Here is a 21,876-nt window from a genome sequence, read left to right on the forward strand (position 1 = left end):
TTACAGGGTATGCCACTAAAACCCTGGGTAAGCCAGTTCTAACAGGTGGTGGTGGCATTGTATGCTGCCCTTGTGTCTTCTCACCCGCATCATCCATTCCAATAATTTTTTCAATAATTTCAAATCTTTGTATCATCGCGTCTTTTAAATCCTGAATCTCCTGACCTGCATGTGTTTCTAGTGATTTCACTAAGATATCAAATTTTTGGTCTCCATTCTGCACTTGTGACTCCAAGGTCTTAATGGTTCCTTTTAAAGATAATATCTCCTCCTTGAACTGCCCCTGGATATCATGTAAATTGCCATCCTGGAGGTATATTCTGTCTGTTATCTTCTCAAAACTCTGTGATAACTTTTCAAAGTCAAATTCAACAGCTTGGATACTTTCAGGTAATTTCTTAGTGCCCTTAGATAAGGAGTCAATTTTGCCTATCATAGTATTAATCCTATCAATTAATGCCACATATTTCCACAATGATATAACATTAAGAAGGAAACTAAAACCTAATAGCCAGTAAATCGAGGTACCTCCATAGACATATAGGCCACTTGCGATTTCTACCAAAGTGGCAGCAAAAGCTGCAGCTAGAGTTGCATTAAAAAAGAAACCTGCCATTTTACCTGTCAGCCACCAGATGGGGATGACTCTGAGTCATGACTGGAACCACTGTAGGCCTCACGACAAATCCTGTTTTAAAATCTGCTCTGTTATTTGTTTAAAAACTGGGGAAAATGAGTCAATTGAGAGGTCAGATGTACACAGAGAGAAAATACAGAGGCCAGGCACAGAGCACAAAAGATCAGAGAGTTTCTAGTGGTCAATAAACAAGGCAGACTGGCCTACCCCAGCTGGGCTCTCCTGCCCTGCCGCTCTGTTCAACCCGATGCAGAGGGTCATGACACAGCCACTGCCTGTTGCTTAAGAGGCCTAGTGCTTTGGGCCCCGTGTCCCTGTGCTGGAATAAAGGGTCAAGCTGCTTGCAGCACTCCCAATCAGTTATGGCGGATGGCGGGGGTTTCAAACAGCTTGCTGGAACTTCAAAGAGAGCTTGCGCTGTGAGCTATTTGACTCACATTGCAAGGAAAAAATTTAAAAATCCGTGGAGAACAGAGCAAAGTAGGCCAGCAGAGACTCTCCGAACTTGTGTATCCTGGGAGGCATGGAGGTTATGGCTGAGGGAGGGCTCGTGCCAAGCCTAGCTGGCCAAGCTGAGCTGGTGGCAGGCAGCCAAGCCAGAGGCTGGCAGCTGAGCCGGGGGTGGGGGTGTGGGGTGGTTCTTACATTAAATGCTGGGCGCCAATTAATGGCGAATGAATCCCACACCAGTTATGTTTTAAAGGGGTATTTATTTTGGGGGGTAAACTTACATGCACATAAACCATCAGAAAAGGAGCCTAGTTGCTGGAGCAGAAGCCGGACCCAAGAAGCCAAGCCTAGGCTTGCCGCTCTTCTTTTAAAGAGAAATATATCACGCCCCAGTGGGCTGGTATTTCAATGGCTATTGGCTGATGGAGTGGAAGGCGCTCCCACAGCACTGTGGGCTCATGCTTCAGCGAATATTGGCTGAAGCAGCGGATGGTACTCCCGCAGCACTAGTCACCCCACCTGTATGTCCTGCCTAGTTGCCCCACCTATGCTTCCTACCTGGCTACTGGTCAATAAACATTTTATTAGAGCAATACAAGTGACTGGGTACAAGACCATTGTTGACAGCACTCGCTTTTTGGAGCCCATACCTTATGGAGGAATACTTTGCTCAATCTAGCTACAGGGTTGAGGGCCTTGGTGTTACCTCAAGTGATGTGACAGACTTTGTTGACTCCCAATGGGAGGCCTCCACTAGCCTCTTTGAGGAGTGAATAGAGGACAGGATGGGGGAAAGGTGGGAGGAATGAGAGTGGGAAGAAAGAGGGAACTGGGGGTGATATGTAAAATAAAAATAGACTGATTTAAGAACACATGAAATAAGGTAAGTCTTTGACATCCTTAAACACCAGGGAAACGGAAATCAAAACTACTTTGAGATTTTATCATACACCTGTCAGAATGGCTAAGATCGACAAAACAAGTCACAGGTTATGCTGGTGATGATGGGAACTAAAAGGAACACTCATATATTGTCCATGAATCTACAAACTCAAACAACCACTATGAAAATCATTATGGGAGCTGTTCCTTAGGAAGATGGACATCTATCTACCTCAAGATGCAAATATATCATGCTTGGGGATATACACAAAGGATGCTTCATCCTAGCACAGGGACACTGGCTCTACCTAGTTCATGGCTGATTTCTTCATAATATTCAGAAACTAGAAACAATCAATTTGCCTATCAATAGAATGGATTAAGGAAATGTATTACATTTACACAATGGAGAATTACTCAACCATTAAGAAAATGGCATCATGAAATTTGCAGGCAAATGAATATAACTAGAAAAAAAAAGTCATGATGAATAAGGTATACCAGCCTCAAAAAGCAAATTAGGATCAGTGTTTTGTTTAACCATCATCAGAGAGGCTTTCTCATACAGTAGGTGGGACCAAATATAGTGACCCACAGGCAGATACTACACAGAGTGAGAGACCTTGAAACACTCAGCCCTAAATGGGATGTCTATATCAAATCCCTCCCTTCAGAGTTCACTGAATGGAAGATGGAAAGAATGAAGAGCCAGAGGAGTTGAGGACACCAAGAAAACAAGGCCCTCTAAAGCACCATGACAAAGCTCATATGAACTCAGAGACTGAAGCAGCATGCATGGGCCTGCATGGGTCTGAACCAGGTCCTCTGCACTGGTATTATGGCTTCCAGTTTGGTGTTTTTATGAAACTCCTGAGTGTGTGAATGAGTGGGGCTCTGACTCTTGTGCCTTCTCTTGGACACTTTTCCTTCTAATGGTCTGATTTGTCCATCTTCATTGTGGTAGTTTTTATTTCCTCTTATAACTCATTTGTTATTTTTGAAAAAACAATAAGAAACCTAGTCACTAGAGCAAAGGTTAACAATGGTACTGTCATTTATAACTACTGGGTGAGGGGAAATCAGTTTTGTCTAATAGGGGACACTGAGCACATCAGTCACTCCAGAGCAGATCTCATGCTCAGAAGTGCTTGGTCAACAAATAGTAGACGCTGAAGTTTGCATGTGTATACTTTGATTTGGTTACAGTTTGTAGGTTTTATTGTGGTAGTTGTTTGTTTAATAGTTTCTTCTCTTTAGGGTGACGTTGTATTTGTTTTCAAGGTTTGAGGCATTTTCTCATTGTATTGGGTTTTTGGTTTGTTTTTTTGAGAAAGAATATAAAATTGTGTAGATAGGGAGGATCGGGGGATCTGAACAAACTTGAGGGAAGGAAAGAATATAACCAAAATATATTATATTTAAAAATTGCCTTAAACAATAAAATATTATAAATAAATAAGTAATAACCAAAGAACCTAACAAATGAGAATAAAGAATACATGAGGATATCTGCACTTACCATAAATAAAACCATAAAGAAAATGGTTAAAGTGAAAAAAAAGATTATCTTAGGTGTTTCAAAAAATATTAGTATCACCTTTCTACAAACTGATAAAAAGTAAACATTATTGCATCTAAAGATACCTCAAAGCATTAAAATCATGAAACACTTTATTTACATGGTTGCTATGTTCCAATCATCAGTGCATTATTATATATCATAAACTTATTAAATCCTTATAACAAAACTTTAAGGTATGTATTTTACAACCAAGATACTGAGAAAAGGCACAGCGAGTTAGGCAATTGTCTCAAGCTCATAAAACTGATCATGGGAATCACAAAGGCTTCGAGCCCAAAACTCTTGTGCCACGATTTGATCCATCTAAGCACCACATTGTAAAATGATCACCTTTCTACAAACTGATAAAAAGTAAACATTATTGCATCTAAAGATACCTCAAAGCATTAAAATCATGAAACACTTTATTTACATGGTTGCTATGTTCCAATCATCAGTGCATTATTATATATCATAAACTTATTAAATCCTTATAACAAAACTTTAAGGTATGTATTTTACAACCAAGATACTGAGAAAAGGCACAGCGAGTTAGGCAATTGTCTCAAGCTCATAAAACTGATCATGGGAATCACAAAGGCTTCGAGCCCAAAACTCTTGTGCCACGATTTGATCCATCTAAGCACCACATTGTAAAATGATCAGTTCCATGCAGAGAAAAATAGTGTGAGTTCTTTTCTTGATCAGTGACAAGAAGCCATTCACATGTGATCATGTATTGTGCGGCAATTAATTTGTGTCAATTGAAAGTAATTCTTGGTGACATGGAATTATAACTCAAGGAAGTAAAGGCAGCTAATATTTACAAACTAACTCATGAAAATCTTTAGAGTGCTTACATTTCCAGGAATTTGTTTTTAAATAAGTGTCCTATGAGACATCAACATGAATAGTAATGGGCATTGATGTATTTAATCACACCTCATGATCACCAAGACAACTGAACAAATATAAATACAATGAAACTGAGTTTAGTGCTTGCCGGTTTGGAGCACACATCTTCCCTTTCAGGGGCAACTGTTCTCAACTTGGATATCTGAAGCAACCACTGAGTCATGAAAGAGGGAGAGATATATTAAACTGGAAATGCAATACCTTGTTTAAAATAAATCTGCTCAAAGCAAACTTATTACACAATCATCTATGAGTGGTGTTTTTCTACAGTGGGTTTTGTCGCCAAATCCATAGTTTCCTAAATAAACATGAAGAGAACACTTTCTATTTGTAATGCACTAATAGCCAAGAAGAATACACATCGTTTACTTCTCTTTCCTTCAGTTTCCCTGGATGCTGTGCAAGTTTTCACCTCTTAGCAGTGTCTTAAGGAAACATCAAGGTAATTGTATTTCAGTGTTTCAGTGTCTGGTCTGTCCACAGCACCTCAGGGAAGTCAATGGAAGGCTGGGTTTTTCAGTTTTCAGACCATACTGGTGGATTTTGCTCAGAATTTATGCTGAATTTTATGGTTGGTTTTCACATTTCTCTACAATCAAGGTATGTTTCCACTTTCATCTAGAGGGAAAGGAAACAGGGCGAGCCCGTGACAGCTGCAGCCGTGGGCTGGAGTCACCTGTGCAGAGGCTCTGAAGCATCCCCATGAGGAAGAGCTTCCTCACAGAGATGCTACTTGGAGATGGTGAGACAGCCACGGCCCTGCAGAGGGACCATTACAATAGCCCTGTTTTCAGCATCCTGTACCCAGCAAGGGAGAGGTAAGATATCGGGAACAGGAGCTTCTCAAGTTCAGGGAGGCCAATGTTTACATTATCCCTGAAAAATAGTTTTCCTTCGTTGCCTAAATCATGTGCAAAGTAAAAGAAAAGACCTTAAATTGTCACAGGGGACTACTTGTGCTTCTGCCCAGAAGTCTAAGATATGTAAAATCTCTGCAGAAAAATTGTTTCCTTTATCTATATTATACAGGAGAAAATTAATTTATTCATTATTACAAGAGGAGAGCACAAAATTGTATCTTATTTTTTTATTTCATACATTTTGACACAGCAGAAGTGTTGACAAGTAATGTTGATTAAATTTGAAATGAGGAACCGATATATTTTGTTCTTGAAAAATCAAGTTAGACAAAGATTCAGAATCTTTTTAATCCATTTGTACATCGCAATACTAAAAGTTGTTTGATGGGAGTTTTTTGTATATTTTACAGGGAGGAAGGATTTTCATTCTTTCCTAAATTAAGATATGAGTTGTAGTGAAAGTGACATTTATTAAAGAATTAATAGCATAAGATTGCCTTCAATTTTAAAAGAATTTTTATTATTTCTGACAAGTGTTCCAGTCAAAATCAATGTACACAGACTATTTGTTCCTCTGCTTGGGCATTTTGGGGTGTAACACATCTCAGATGATCATTTTTCTTCCTGTGCAGGTTGATCAATAGTAAAATCAGGTTCAGTTAAGTGTGAGAAACTGTTGCTAAAGAACTCTTGAAATGACTCTCTCAAAATAACGTTTCAAGCACTATAGCCAGTCAGTTAAGTGAATGTGCATACTTTTGAATCAGGGCCACAATTTGAAGTAAATTTTCTCATAATCCTCATGAAACTATTTGAAAGATCATAGCTAACAAAACACAGAGCTTTTGTATTACATCTATGCAGAGGGGCACACAAGGATGTACATAGAAGCAACAGTTTTATATCTAGCTGGGATTCTTTTTAACATAATATTTTATACATTATATTTTGAATGGCATGAAAATGCCCAGGAAGTCATCACCACAACCTTTGTTGCAATGTTATCCATCACCTTTAGAAGTTGATTTCTGCCTCATCTATGCATCCCTATTGGAAGTGTGATATGCACTGTCAAATATCACTGTTGTGTCAATATGATACAGTAGGGTGCAGCCCTTGTTGTATTTCTCTTCAGATGGTAAGTTATCTATGTAACATTGGACAATACATGTTGTTCAGCAACTCACTTGACATACATGTCAGCACTTCTTAGATGCTCGTGAGTATTGAAGAAAATCTACGTTGAAATACTATTGAATTGTGCTGAGTTCTTGGAGTACAGACTAATGTTATAAATGATTTTCAGCAAACTGAATAAGTGTTTTATATACAGATAACTTTCTCATCAATTACTTCTTATTATCATTTCACTTAATGTCACAAAATATAAGCCTAATTTCTAATAGAAAGGCAATAGTGGCATGTGATTTTTCTACTGTTTTAATAGTGTATTCTTATCTGTTAAAATTATTAGAAAATACATTGGACTGTGTAGTAGATATATTAGATATGAAAGAGAACCACAGACATCATATTTGCTTTCTTGAAGTTTTTTAACCAGTGTTTTAGGGAATTTCTAATAGCCTTAACCCAAGTTTTACCTGATTATGTACATTTAAACCAATTCTGGTAGAAAAGATTATTGAAAAATGCTGTCTCCAGAGATGTTCTAAGCCACTGGCAATTTTCCCCGTATTTGATCTTTAGCCCCTACAATAGGTATCTCTGTTGTTCCCAATGCTTTATGAAAAACTGAACTCAGCAGTTTTCTTACCTTTCTGGTATCACATAGTAAACAATTGGGAGAGTTGTTATATAAATGAAAGATTTATTTTTAAGAATGAAAATTAGCTTTGCATGCTTAATAGAGAAGAAAAAGTGAAAAAAAGAACATTTTTCTCGTTGAAGTATTGTCTAAAAGTGAGCAGCCTCCTTAGAGCTTGACAGCTCAGTGTAAAAACTGTGTTACAAGTTCTGTATACAATCGGGCTGCAAGAATAATATCTATAAAAGAATGGTGGGCATAGCACAGCTCTTCCTGAAGCAGTTTCTCCATCCTACTAAGGAAAGCCAAGAGACCTATAGAGTAGGGGATGGTGTGTAAATATATAAAAAGTAGGTTCAGCACACCAGACTACAGGGCACAGAAATGGATGGTTAGAGCCTGAAATTCACAGAATAATTGGTTTCTATCTTCTATTTTGATGTTCATGCGATCATTGTACAAATTCAAACTGACAAGAGGGCTATAGAAGTCACTGATCTGGGGTCATGAAGTACATGTGAAGTCGAGCAAGTAATCCATGCTCAACTGAAGCAACAGAAGCTTCAGCCTCACAACCTTCAGAACGAGATGGATACAGAACCTTGCAGGTAAAAGCGTATCTCCCCTACACCTTAACAACTGTCATAAGAAATCAAACAGTTACATTATTTTTCAACTCTGTCTTCTCCAAAACTTCCAAATATGTTTGTGAAGAATTCAGACATTGAGATAAGAGTCAACACTTCAGTGTCATCTAGATAAAAAGAAAAATCAAATATTAAACTCATTTTGGTGACATATGGCTACAAATATTAAACTCATATATGATTACATAGCCAAACAATCTTCAACAGAAACAAGACAAATTGACTATGGTAGGCAACATGTATCCATTAATTCCTTCCTTTGTTAGCCTAATTGTTTTCTGCCGTTAATTCTGTATTCTACAACTTACTTTCATCGTCTCCACTGACAATGTTTCTTGTTCTCCTTGTCACCCTACCCACTATCTCCCCTTACCTCCCTCTCCTTCTCTTCCTACACTGTAGAATATAAACACTGGAAGGCTATGGGCCCAAGAAATTACAGTGCCCTGCATGTTTTCATCCTGCTTGGCTTCTCTGAACACCCTCAACTGGAAATGATCCTCTCTGGAGTTGTCACCTTCTTCTACGTTGTTACGTTGGTGGGTAACACAGCTGTCATTCTTGCGTCCCTGCTGGATCCCCATCTCCACACACCAATGTACTTTTTCCTCAGGAATTTATCTTTCCTGGATTTGTGTTTCACAACCAGCATTGTCCCCCAGATGCTGGTTAACTTGTGGGGACCTGAAAAGACCATCAGCTCTGTGGGTTGCATAGTTCAGCTCTATGTGTATATGTGGCTAGGCTCTATTGAGTGTCTTCTCCTGGCTGTCATGTCCTATGACCGTTTCACAGCTATCTGCAAGCCATTGCACTATTTTGTAATCATGAATCCACGACTGTGTATCAAGATGATCGTCATGGTCTGGAGTATTAGCTTGGCCAACTCTGTACTATTATGTACACTCACTGTGAATTTGCCTCGCTGTGGACACAACCTTCTGGATCATTTCTTGTGTGAGTTGCCAGCCATGGTCAAGATAGCTTGTGTAGACACCACAGACGTCGAAATGGCTGTTTTTGCCCTAGGCATTGTTATTGTCCTTATGCCCCTCATCCTTATTCTTATTTCCTATGGCTACATAGCCAAAACTGTGCTCAACATGAAGTCAAAGGCAGGCCAAAAAAAGGCAATGAATACCTGTGGGTCTCATCTCACTGTCGTCTCTATATTCTATGGAACTATTATCTACATGTACTTACAACCAGGTAACAGGGCCTCCAAGGACCAGGGCAAGTTCCTCACCCTCTTTTACACCATCATCACTCCAAGCCTCAACCCTCTCATTTACACCCTAAGGAACAGAGACATGAAAGATGCGTTGAAAAAACTTATAAGGTTTTACCACAGATTCGCCGAAGTAAGGAGAAACTAGAAGTCATGGAAACGTATTAGAGAGCACAAAGCAATGAAGTAACTTATCTCAATTAGATTTGAATAAATAATGATCTTTGTTCATATAAATCAATGGTTGAAGTTATTCTTTCATACAGAACTTGCATGGATGCAAACAACTTGAGGATCATAAAGCAGATCTTTCAGGTTTCTAACCATTGGCATACTCTCAAGGAATACCTGTCCCTAAGAATCTCTGTTTGCGAAACTGTAAACGTGAATGCATTTTAATTTATTTGGCATTTCCATGGAAACTGCTTTGACTCATTCTAGATTTTCTGTTAATACTCACATTTTCCAAAACTTTGACCCAAATGATTTCATGTGCATTGTAATTTGTACATTAAATCACAATTTACAAATAATTTGATGTATTCATTGGTCTCTTTGCCTGTCTGTCAGTATGACTGTCTGTCTCTCTTTGTCTGTATGTTTTTGAGTCAGGTTTCTATAAAAACCAAGACTCTCTTAAACTTCTTATAAAGAACAGAAGGAGGGAGAATATGAGCAAGGAAGTCCGGACCACAAGAGGCTGGTCAACCCACTGAGACAGTGTGCCTGAGCTAATCGGAGCTCACCAAATCCAGTAAACTGGGACTGACTGAGCATGGTATCAAACTGGACCCTCTAAATGTGGCTGAAAATCAGGGGAGACTGAGAAGTTAATGATAATGGCACTGGGATTTGTCTCTACTGCATGTACTAGCTTTTGGGGATCCTATTTTTTTGGATGCACACTTTCTTAAGCTGAGATCTAGTGGGGAGGGCCTTGGACTTCCCACAGGGCAGGGTACCTTGCCCTCTCTCAGGACTGGAGGGGGAGAGGAGAGAGTATGTGAGGGAGCAGGAGGGAAGTGAGAAGAGGGAAGAAAGTGGAAATTTTGATTGGTATTATTTATAAAGTAATTTTTAAAAACACCTTCTTATATAGCTGAGGATAGCCATGAGCTTTTTCTTCCTCTTTTCTAAACCTGCCAAGTCTTGAGAAACAGGTGTGTGCTACCATACCCAGTCTGTGTGGTGCTCTGAATTGAACCCAAGGCTTCATACATGCTAAGAAAGCACCCTATCAACTGTACCATATGCCCAGGCCTATAAATAATTTTGTCTATTAGATAATCTGTGGTATCATCAATACATTTATTTATAGTTAGCTTAGAAAATGCAGTATGTATGGCTGCAATCATCTTCAACCCTACTTAGTCATGTGTTTACAATTTGTTCAGTGATATTTGGAACTAACATCTTTTGCAACTGTTAAATTTTTTTTTCTTGAGATGAGTGAATGAAAGTTTACAGACTAAACTGTCCTAAAAGTGGCTAACAAAGGGTTGGAGTGATGTCTCAGTGGTTAAGAACATTGGCTGGTCCTCCAGAGGACCTGAATTTGATTCCCAGCAACCACATGGTGGCTCACGAATGTCTCTATTCCTAGTTCTCTTCTGGCCTCCAAGTGTGCCACTCACACATGTAGTACACAGCCATCTATTCAGGAAAACACAAATACACACAAAATAAACTTTTAAAGGTGACAACACTCTCTTATTTCTTGTTTGTTCACGTGTGTGTGTGTGTGTGTGTGTGTGTGTGTGTGTGTGTGTGTGTATTAAATGCAACCCCGGCAGGACGGAATTCCTGTGTTTCAATAGGCTGCCTGCAGAAAGGTAGGCCTTCTGTCAGTGAGGTCCCTGTCCAACAAGGGAACCTGACCCAGGACTAGAAGATCCATTAGAGATCATTTGAAGGAAGAGATGGGCAGATGCCAAGGCAAGAATTCCTCCAACAATCTGAAAAACAACATGAAAACACCAGATCCCAGCGACCCTAAAACAGAAGGATTTGAACACCCTAATACAGAAGAAGTGGGGAAAAGTGCCATTATGGTATGAATAACTCCCTTAAAGAAAATGGATGAGAAGTATAACAAAAAGTTTGAAGAAATGAGTAAATCCGTAAATGATACCCTGGGAAACCAAGAAAAAACAATAAAACAGGTAAAGGAAACAGTTCAAGAATTGAAAACTGAAATGGAGGAAATGAAGAAAACACAAACCGACGGTCAACTGGGTATGGAAAATCTAGGTAAAAGAACAGAGACTACAGAATCAAGCATAACCAATAGAATACAAGAGATAGAAGAATGAATCTCAGATTCTGAAGACGCCATAGAGAAAATAAACGCTCTGATCAAAGAAAACAGCAAATCCAACAAATTCTCATCACAAAACATTCAAGAAATCTGGGACATAATAAAAAGACCAAACTTAAGAATAATAGGAGTAGAAGAAGGAAAAGAATTGTGGATCAAAGGCCCAGAAAAATATATTCAACAAAATTATAAAAGAAAATTTTGCCAACCTAAAGAACAATATTCCCATGAAGGTTCAAGAAGCATACAGAACACCGAAAAGACTGGATCAAAAAAAAAAATCCCCTCGCCATATAATAATCAAAACACAAAACATACAGATTAAAGAAAGAATATTAAGAGCTGCAAAGGAAAAAAGTTAAGTAACTTATAAAGGTAAACCTATCAGACTTACACTGGACTTCTCTATGGAAACCATGAAAGCCAGAAGGTCCTGGGTAGAAGTACTGCAGAAACTAAGAGACCATGGACGCAAGCCCAGACTTGCTGCGGGAGTACCTTCCACTCCTTCAGTCAATAGTCGCTGAAGTACGAGCCCACAATACTGCGGGAGCTCCTTCAGCCAATAGCCGCTGAAATACCAGACCACTGGGGTGTGGTATATTTCTCTTTAAAAAAGAGTTTTGCTGTTGTTTCCACAGGAGAAGAAAAATTGTGGATACCATCAAAATTAATAAAGGTTAGATCTGAAGAGAAGAAACCTCTTGGAAAGAAGAAATGACAGCATCTACAATGATGATAACCATACAGGTGGTAAGAAAAACAAAATGGGGGCAGGGTTCTGTTCTTATCTCCACAGGAAAACACACATCTTTGAAAAATTCAAGGGACCATCAATGTTTGAATACTGACAGATGGAAATATAACTACCCAATAAGGACTATCAAGAAAACTGAATAGGTTCTGTGAGTATAAAGCTCTGGAATATACTAAATCATATTTCTGAATTTATAGAGCTGGTTTTTGAGTTGGACTCTTGGCTCGGTCCCTCTCTAATTCCAAGCCTGTTGTTAAGAGAAAAACCCAGAGTTTCTGGAGGTTCTGTCTTATGTCAAGAGCCATGATAAGAGACAGAAAGAAATATGAGTTTAGAAAACATCTTTGCTTTTCTTCATATCTATCATACTTTTCATTGAATATGTCTATCATATCTTTCATTGAATATATGTTTGTATATGTCTATATAATTAATGTTTAAGCTTTCCACAATGAACAATGAGTTTTTCCTGCACTGACATTTGAAGCTTCCAGGAAGAAGATGGAACCCCCATAACAACAACTCCACTCGGTTGATATGACGTCATGATACTGATAGTGCTACTACAAGTCCTGTTCCGGGTATCAGCTGCACAGATGATTCCAACTTGGTTAGCTGAAATGGTGCACATCTTGTACAACATTCTGGCCAGACCTCCACAAAATACTCAGAGACTGTTTGCAATTTTAAAAGACATTGATCTTGAAATTTAACCATCATTTGACTTTCACAGGGATCTCCAGAAAGAACCTCACCCCCATGACAGCTGGAAGTAATTCCAGAGAACGATGTTCCCTCTCTCAGCAAAGTTTGTCCTCAGGTTTAGGAACAATATTTAGGGATTGATTATAATTAGTGTATGGTTGAAAGTTGGGAAAGGAATTTCATAAGCTCAGGGATCTTTTTGAAAAAAAAGAGAGAAAATTGGGTAGATAATAATGGTATTTGTGAGTTATTGTTTATAGATAATTACATTGGCATAGATTTTTGTATATGAATACAAAGTTAAATTATATTGAATATTGTATGTATGCATACTTCTACCTGTTTAAAACATTTTTTATGTATTGATATATGTATACCATACTGCAGTTCTATTTCTACCTCTGATTAAGATACTTATGTATTGTTCATGTATTGATATTTATTGTTTGTATTTGGAGGTCATTGTCCTCATTTATTGCACAGTTGTTTATTCTCTTAGTCTTGAAGTTAGATACATGTTAAGAATTATAGATCAATAGTCATCTATGTCTGTCATATTTATGGTTAGACTAATCAGGTTCTTTAGATACATATAGATTATATTCTGTATAAATAGTCTTCAACCTCTTCGAAGAGCTGTAGAAAATGGCATTTAATTTAATCTTAGAGTTCTGTGTAGTTAGACACAATCACTTCTAGCAACACTGACCTATTCCCGAGAGATTGTTGAGCACCAAAGACACTCCACTTGGAGCTTGTCTTCTTGACAAAACCGGGCTCTGGGCAAGGAACTGCCCATACCTCAACTACTGACAAATACACGGTATCCGGAAATGGATAAGCAGAACTGTCAAATCTTACCAAGACAGGGTAAGATGGTTTTGAAAAATCTCTTGCCTGTTAAAACCCAGAAATGGATAAAATCCGGAAATGGATAAACAGAACTGTTAAATCTTGCCAAGACAGGGTAAGATGGTTTTGAAAAATCTCTTGGCTGTTAAAAATAATCTGTCAGTTATTCTAGGCCTTAGTCAAAGTTGGTTGCTTCAACGCTGCAAACAGGTCTTTGGTGATTGCCCAGGTAGCCAGTTGTCTCTGTGACTTGTTGCATGTTTTGGAAGTTCTTTGATTGCACTTCCTAATTACTCAGGTAACATTATTTCCCTTCTTGGATCTTCTATGGGGTTGAAGACTAGATAAATGTAGCTACTTTCCTCTCTCATGACTTGGCCAAGTTATTTATTATACAAGACTTTAGCTAGTTAGAATAGGATATTTGTACATATTGTATATAATTTTGTAGGTTTGTGCGTACTGTATACAATTTCGTAGTAGGCTTAGAACTCTCTTACTTAAACCAAAGGGGGAGATTCTGCAGGAGTACCTTCCTCTCCTTCAGCCAATAGCCACTGAAATACTGGGCCCACTGTGGCATGGAATATTTCTCTTTAAAGAAGAGCGGCAAGCCTCAGCTAGCTCACTTGGTTCCGGCACTGGTTCCGGCTCCTGCTTCAGCAACTAGGCTCCTTTCCTGAAGGTTAGTGTGTATGTCAGTTTTACCCCCCAAAATAAATACTCCTTTAAAACCTAACTGGTGTGGAATTGATTCGTCATTACAGACTACTATACCCAGCCAAGCTATCATTCACTATCAATGGAGAAAACAAAATATTCCAGGATAAAAACAAATTTAAATAATTCGTAGCCACAAATCCAGCCTTACAGAATGTAATAGAATGAAAATCACAACCCACGGAATCTAACATTGCCAACAATGCCTACAATAACTCAGACATCTAGCGACCCTTCACAAACACAACTGAAAGAAGGGAAACACACAAACTCAACTACACAAAATAAATAAATAAATAGCCGGAGTCAACAACCACTGGTCATTAATATCGCTTAATATTATGGACTCAACTCACCTATAAAAAGGCACAGACTAAGAGAATGGATACGAAAACAGGATCCAACATTCTGCTGTTTACAAGAAAGACACCTCAACCACAAAGACAGACATCTACTCAGAGTAAAGGGTTGGGAAAAGGTTTTTCAAGCAAACGGACCTAAGAAACAAGCGGGTGTGGCCATTCTAATTTCCAACAAAATTGACTTCAAATGAAAATCAACCAGAAGAGATGGAGACGGACATTTTATACTCATAACAGGAACAATTCATCAGGAGGAAGTCTCAATCCTGAATATCTATGCCCCTAATATAAAAGCACCCACTTATGTAAAAGAAAAACTTCTAGAACTCAAGGCAGTCATCAAACCACACAACTAAAAGTAGGAGACTTCAACAGACCTCTCTCACCAATGGACAGGACAATCAGACAGAAACCTAACAGAGAAATAAGAGAATTAATAGAGGTAATGAATCAAATGGACTTAACAGATATCTATAGAACATTCCATCCAAATAGGAAAGAATATACCGTCTTCTCAGCAGCTCATGGAACCTTCTTGAAAATTGATCACATACTCGGTAACAAAGCAAACTTACACAGATGCAAAAAAAAAATATTAGTAACCACCTGTGTCTTGTCGGATCACCATGGAATAAAGTTAGAATTCAACAACAATTCTAACTCCAGAAAGGCTACAAACTCATGGAAGCTGAGCAGTCAACTACTGAATCACCCCTGGGTCAAGGAAGAAATAAAAAAGAAATTAAAGTCTTCCTTGAATTTAATGAAAATAAAGACACAACATACTCAAACCTAGGGGACACTATGAAAGCAGTGCTAAGAGGAAAGTTCATAGCACTAAGTGCCCAATTAAAGAAAACGGAGAAAGCACACATTGGAGACTTAACAGCACACCTGAAAGCTCTAGAAAAAATAGAAGCAGATTCGCCCAGGAGGAGTAGAAGACTGGAAATAATCAAACTGAGGGCTGAAATCAACAAAAATAGAAAAACAGAAAACAATCCAAAGAATCAATGAATCAAAAAGCTGGTTCTTAGAGAAAAATCAACAAGATTGACAAACCCCTAGCCAAACTAATCAAATGGCAGAGAGAAAACACTCAAAATAATAAGATAAGAAATGAAAAGGGGGACATAACCACAGACATGGAGGAAATTCAGAGAATCATTAGATCTTACTACAAAAGCTTATATGCCACAAAGTTGGAAAATGTACAAGAAATGGACTTGTTTTTAAATAAGTACCATTTACCAAAGTTAAATCAAGACCAGGTGAACAATCAAAATAGACCTGTTAGTCACGAAGAATTAGAAGCTGTTATCAAAAACCTCCCTACCAAAAAAAACCCAGGATCAGATGGTTTCAATGCAGAATTCTACCAGAACTTCCAAGAAGAGCTAATACCTATACTCCTTAATGTATTTCACCATATAGAAACAGAAGAGTCATTGCCAAACTCCTTTTATGAAGCTACAGTTACCTTGATACCAAAACCACACAAAGACACAACCAAGAAAGAGAATTACAGGCCAATCTCACTCATGAACATCGACGCAAAAATTCTCAACAAAATACTGGCAAACTGAATCCAAGAACACATTCGAAAAATTATCCATTATGATCAAGTAGGCTTCATCCCAGAGATGCAGGGCTGTTTCAACATACGCAAATCTATCAATGTAATCCATCATATAAATAAACTGAAAGAAAAAAAACATATAATCATTTCATTGAATGCTGAAGAAGCATTTGAAAAAATTCAACCCCCCTTTTTGATAAAGGTGTTGGAGAGATTGGGGATACAAGAATCATACCTAAATATAATAAAAGCTATTTACAACAAGTCGACAGCTAACATCAAATTGAATGGAGAGAAACTCAAAGCCATTTCCACTAAAATCAGGAACACGACAAGGCTGTCCACTCTCTCCATACCTCTTCAGTATAGTGCTTGAAGTTCTAGCAATAGCAATAAGACAACATAAGGGGATCAAGGGGATTCGAATTGGAAAGGAAGATGTTAAACTCTCGTTATTTGCAGATGATATGATAGTGTACATAAACTACCCCAAAAACTCTACCAAAGAACTCCTACAGCTGATAAACACCTTTAGTAATGTGGCAGGGTACAAGATCAACTCCAAATAAACAGTTGCCCTCCTATACACAAAGGATAAAGAAGCAGAGAGGGAAATCAGAGAAACTCACCTTTCACGATAGCCACAAATAGCATAAGATATCTTGGAATAACTCTAACCAAGGAAGTGAAAGACCTATTTGACAAGAACTTTAAGTCTTTGAAGAAAGAAGTTGAGGAGAATACCAGAAAATGGAAAGATCTTCCTTGTTCTTGGATTGGGAGGATCAACATAGTAAAAATGGCAATTCTACCTAAAGCAATCTATAGATTCAATGCAATCCCCATCAAAACACCATTAAAATTCTTCACAGACCTTGAGAGAACAATAATCAACTTTATATGGCAAAACAAAAAACCCAGGATAGCCAAAACAATTTTATACAATAAAGGAACTTCTGGAGGCATTACTATCCCTGACTTCAAACTCTATTACAGAGCTACAGTATTGAAAACAGCTTGGTATTGGCATAAGAACAGAGAAGTCGACCTACAGAATTGAATAGAAGACCCGGATATTAACCCACAAACCTATGAACACCTAATTTTCGACAAGGGAGCTAAAGGTATACAATGGAAGAAGGAAAGCATCTTTAACAAATGGTGCTGGCATAACTGGATGTCAACCTGTAAAAGAATGAAAGTAGATCCATATCTATCACCATGCACAAAACTCAAGTCCAAATGGATTAAAGACCTCAACATTAATATGACCACTTTGAACCTGATAGAACAGAAAGTGGGAAGCAGTCTACAAGACATAGGCACAGGAGACCACTTCCTAGGTAGAACCCCAGTAGCACAGACAATAAGAGAATCAATGAATAAATGGGACCTCCTGAAACTGAGAAGCTTCTGTAAAGCAAAGGACACTGTCAGTAAGACAAAAAGGCTACCTTCTGACTGGGAAAAGATCTGCACCAACCCCTCATCAGACAAAGGTCTGATCTCCAAAATATACAAAGAACTCAAGAAACTAGACACTAAAACTCTAATTAACCCAATTAAAAAATGGGGTACTGAACTGAACAGAGAATTCACAACAGATGAACTTCGAATGGCCAAAAGACACTTTAGGTCATGCTCAACCTCCTTAATGATCAGGGAAATGCAAATCAAAACAACTTTGAGATACCATTTTACACCTGTCAGAATAGCGAAGCTCAATAACACCAATGATAGCCTATGCTGGAGAGGATGTGGAGTGAGGGGAACACTCATCCATTGTTGGTGGGAATGCAAACTTGTGTAGCCACTGTGGAAATCAGTGTGGCAGTTTCTCAGGAAACTGGGAGTCAACCTCCCTCAGGACCCAGCAATTCCACTCTTGAGAATATACCCAAGAGATGCCCTAACATACTACAAAAGCATTTGTTCAACTATGTTCAGGGCAGCACTATTTGTAATAGCCAGAATCCGGAAACAACCTAGGTGCCCCTCAATAGAAGAATGGTTAAAGAAGGTGTGGAACATATACACATTGGAGTTTGTCTCAGCGGTAAAAAACAATGACATCTTGAATTTTGCATGCAAATGGGTGGAAGTAGAAAACGCTTTACTGAGTGAGGTAACCCAGACCCAAAAAGAGGAATATGGTATGTACTCACTCATAAGTGGATCCTAGCCATAATTAAAGGTCTTTGAGCCTATAATTCGTGATTCTAGAGAAGCTAAATAAGAAGGTGAACCTAAAGAAAATCATATAGTTATCCTCCTGGATATTGGAAGTAGACAAGATTGCCAGGCAACCTTGGATGCACGGGGGGGGGGGGGGGTTGGAAGTAAGGGAAAATGGATAGAGAGAAGGGAGTAGGGGAGGATTGGGGAAAGCTTGGGGAAATGGGATGGGGGAAGGGAGGAAGGATGGATATGGATGCAGGGAAGTATATATCTCAACTAAGGGAGCCATTTTAGGGTTTGCAAGAGACTTGATTCTAGAGGGGTTCCCAGGTCCAAGGAGAAGTCCCCAGATTGTTCCCTGGGGAGCAGAGGAGAGGGTACCTGAACTGGCCTTGGGCCATAACCATACTGATGAATATTTTGCATATCACCAAAGAACCTTCATCCAACGATGGATGGAGATAGAGACAGAGACCCACATTGGAGCACTGGACTGAACCCCCAAGGTCCAAATGAGGAGCAGAAGGAGGGAGAACATGAACAAGGAAGTCAGGACCGCGAGGGGTGTGTTCACCCACTGATTCAAGGGGACTGATCTAATGAGAGCTCACCAAGGCCAGCTGGACGGGGACTGAACAAGCATGTGATCAAACCGGATTCTCTGAATATGGCTGACATGGGGGCTGACTGAGAAGCCATTGATAATGGCACTGGGTCTTGTTTCGTCTGCATGTACTGGCTTTTTGGGATCCTAGTCTGTTTGGATGCTCACCTTCCTAGACCTGGAGGGAGGGGGGAGGAACTTGAACTTCCCACAGGGCAGGAAACCCTGACTGCTCCTAGGACTGGAGAGGGAGGAGACGAGGGAGTGGGGGGAGTGGGAGGGTATTGGGAGGAGGGAAGGAAGTGGAAACTTTTATAAATAAATAAAAATAAATAAATAAATTAGTTGGTTTTAAAAAAAAAGAAAAGAAAATTTAGGAACTTCAAAAGAAACAAGCTGGTTCCTCAACAGTTCATGAAGGTCAACTTCACCAACAGAATACAAGAGATGGAAGAGAAAACATCTGGCATTGAAGGCACAGTAGAAGAAATAGATTCATTGATCAAGAAAATGTTAAATCGAAAAGACTCCTAACACAAAACTTCCAAAAATTTTGGGGACATTATGAAAAGATAAAATCTAAGAATAATAGAAATAGTGGAAGAAGAAGAAACATAAGTCAAATGCACAGAAAAGTATTTTTAACAAAATCATAGAAGAAAATGTCCCTAACACCTATGGGTAGATCCCTGGGAACCATCAGGCCAGTCCTTTAATGGAGCGGTAGGCAAACTGCAGAGTCTCACCTCTCCATCCATTCCATTAAGTTCAATCACCCAGTCCCATGCCCAGATCTTCAGCACAGCTCCCCTAAAGAAGGAGATGACTATCAAAGTACAGGAAGCACACAGGACATGAAATAGAGTGGACCAGAAAAAAAAGTTCCCTCAACATAATAGTAATCAAAACAAAGAAAGTACAGAAAAAAGAAAATATTAAAAGCTGTAGGGGGAAATAAAGGTGGACCTCTTAAAATTATATCTGACTTGTATTTTTTAATTTAATTTATTTTTGAACATTGGTGTTTTGCCATAGGTGTCAGTGGAGTTACAGACAGATGTGAACTGCCATATGGGTGGTTGCAATTGAACCTGAGTCCTCTGGAAGCGCAGTCAGTGCTCTTAACTGCTGAGCCATCTCTCCAGCCCCTACATCTGACTTCTAAATGGAAACTCTAAAAGCCTGAAGAGCCTGAACAAATTTTTTCAGATTCTAAGATACCACAGATGCCAGTCCAGAGTACTATATTCAGCAAAATTTTCAACCACTGTAGATGAGAAAATAAGATCACACATGATAAAACCAAATTTAAACTCTAGAGAAGGTTCCAGAAGGTAAACTCCAACCTAAAGAGTTTAACTACATGCAAGAAAACACAAGGAATAAACAATCCTAGACCAGAAAAGTCAGAAGAAGGGAAGCACACATATGAACACAGACAAACAAATAAACAACAAAAATCATTGTTTCTACATACCTCTCAATATCAGTCTTCTCAATTCCCCAACCAAAAGACACAAATTAACAGAGTAGATGCACAACCAGAATCCATCCTTCAGCTAAATGAAGAAAAACATCTTAACATCAAGTCAGGGTGACGGGTTGAAAAGATATTCCAAGCAAACGAGCCTAAGAAACTAGCTAGTTTCAGTGTTTGAATTCTGACAAAATAGACTTCAAACCAAACCTAAACAGAAGAGATGAGGAAGGAAAAAGCCATCAAGAGGACGTTTCAGCATCTATGCCCAAAACACAAGTGCCCAAAGTTTGTTAAAAAAAAAAAAATCCTACATCTTAAATCGCATACTGTCTCTCATACACTGATAGTGGGGGACTAATACCCTACTATCAGCTATAGACAAGTTATGCAGAAAAACCACTAAATAGGAAACTGTGGGAAATAACTGAAGTTATAAACCAAATGGACCTAACAGATAGTTACAAAACATTTCACGCAAACACAAAAGAATATGCTTTCTACACTGCGCCTTATGGAACTTTGTCCAGAATTGACCATTGCCTCAAGTCTCAATGGATACAAGAAAATCGAAACAACACAGTGCAACCCCTCTGACCACCACAAGATCAAAGCTGGATATCAACAACGGAAAGTTTACAAACTCATGGAAACTGAACAGTTCTGTAAGCAGAGACTGCGCTTTCATTTCCAGGCTGCTCAGTCCCATATAATCACAAAGAAATTATATTAATTACAACACTGTTTGGCCTATTACCTCAGACTTCTTATTAACTAACTCTTGCATCTTAAATTATCCCATTCTTATCCATCTATGTTTCACCACAAGGCTGTGACCTACAGGTAGGCGTCTTTCTCCTTCCATAGCTACAAGGTGTCTCCCTGACGCTGACTATTCTCTCTCTCTCTCTCTCTCTCTCTCTCTCTCTCTCTCTGTATGTGTGTGTGTGTGTGTGTGTGTGTGTCTGTGTGTGTGTGTGTGTCTGTGTGTGTGTGTGTTTCCCACCTGGCTTTACAGTGCTAAGCCATTGGTGAAAACAGCTTTTTTCATCAACCAATAAAGCAACACGTTACAGAAGGACATCCCACATCACAGTTCTTTACTGAATGAAATGTCAAGGCCAATATTAAGATAGAAATCAAAGACTTTGCCTGAACCGGCCTTGGCCCGTGACCATACTGATGAATATTTTGCTTATCACCATAGATCCCTCATCTGGCGTTGGATGACGATACAGATGGAGGCCCGCGTTGGAGCACCGAACTGAGCCCCCCAAGATCCAAACGAGGAGCAAAAGGAGGAAGAAAATGACGAAGGACTGCGAGGGATACTATCACCCACTGATACAAGGGGTCGGATCTAATGAGAGTTTACCAAGG

At 38.9% G+C, this 21,876-nt stretch overlaps 1 protein-coding gene across 1 annotated transcript; it reads left to right on the top strand.

The window, feature by feature from the left end:
- Positions 1-8,139: 8,139 nt before the first annotated feature.
- LOC148119793 (olfactory receptor 2W1) lies at positions 8,140-9,093 on the top strand. Its single transcript, XM_087896682.1, has one exon. The coding sequence runs from the start codon at positions 8,140-8,142 to the stop codon at positions 9,091-9,093; it is 954 nt and encodes a 317-aa protein (XP_087752808.1).
- The last annotated feature ends 12,783 nt before the right edge of the window (positions 9,094-21,876 follow it).

Source organism: Myodes glareolus, chromosome 14 (assembly GCF_982192425.1).
Source record: "Myodes glareolus chromosome 14, mMyoGla1.1, whole genome shotgun sequence".
NCBI classification, from domain to species: domain Eukaryota; kingdom Metazoa; phylum Chordata; class Mammalia; order Rodentia; family Cricetidae; genus Myodes; species Myodes glareolus.

Coding starts and splice junctions, on each gene's coding strand:
- LOC148119793 (XM_087896682.1), top strand. CDS start 8,140: ATGGGCCCAAGAAATTACAGTGCCCTGCATGTTTTCATCCTGCTTGGC.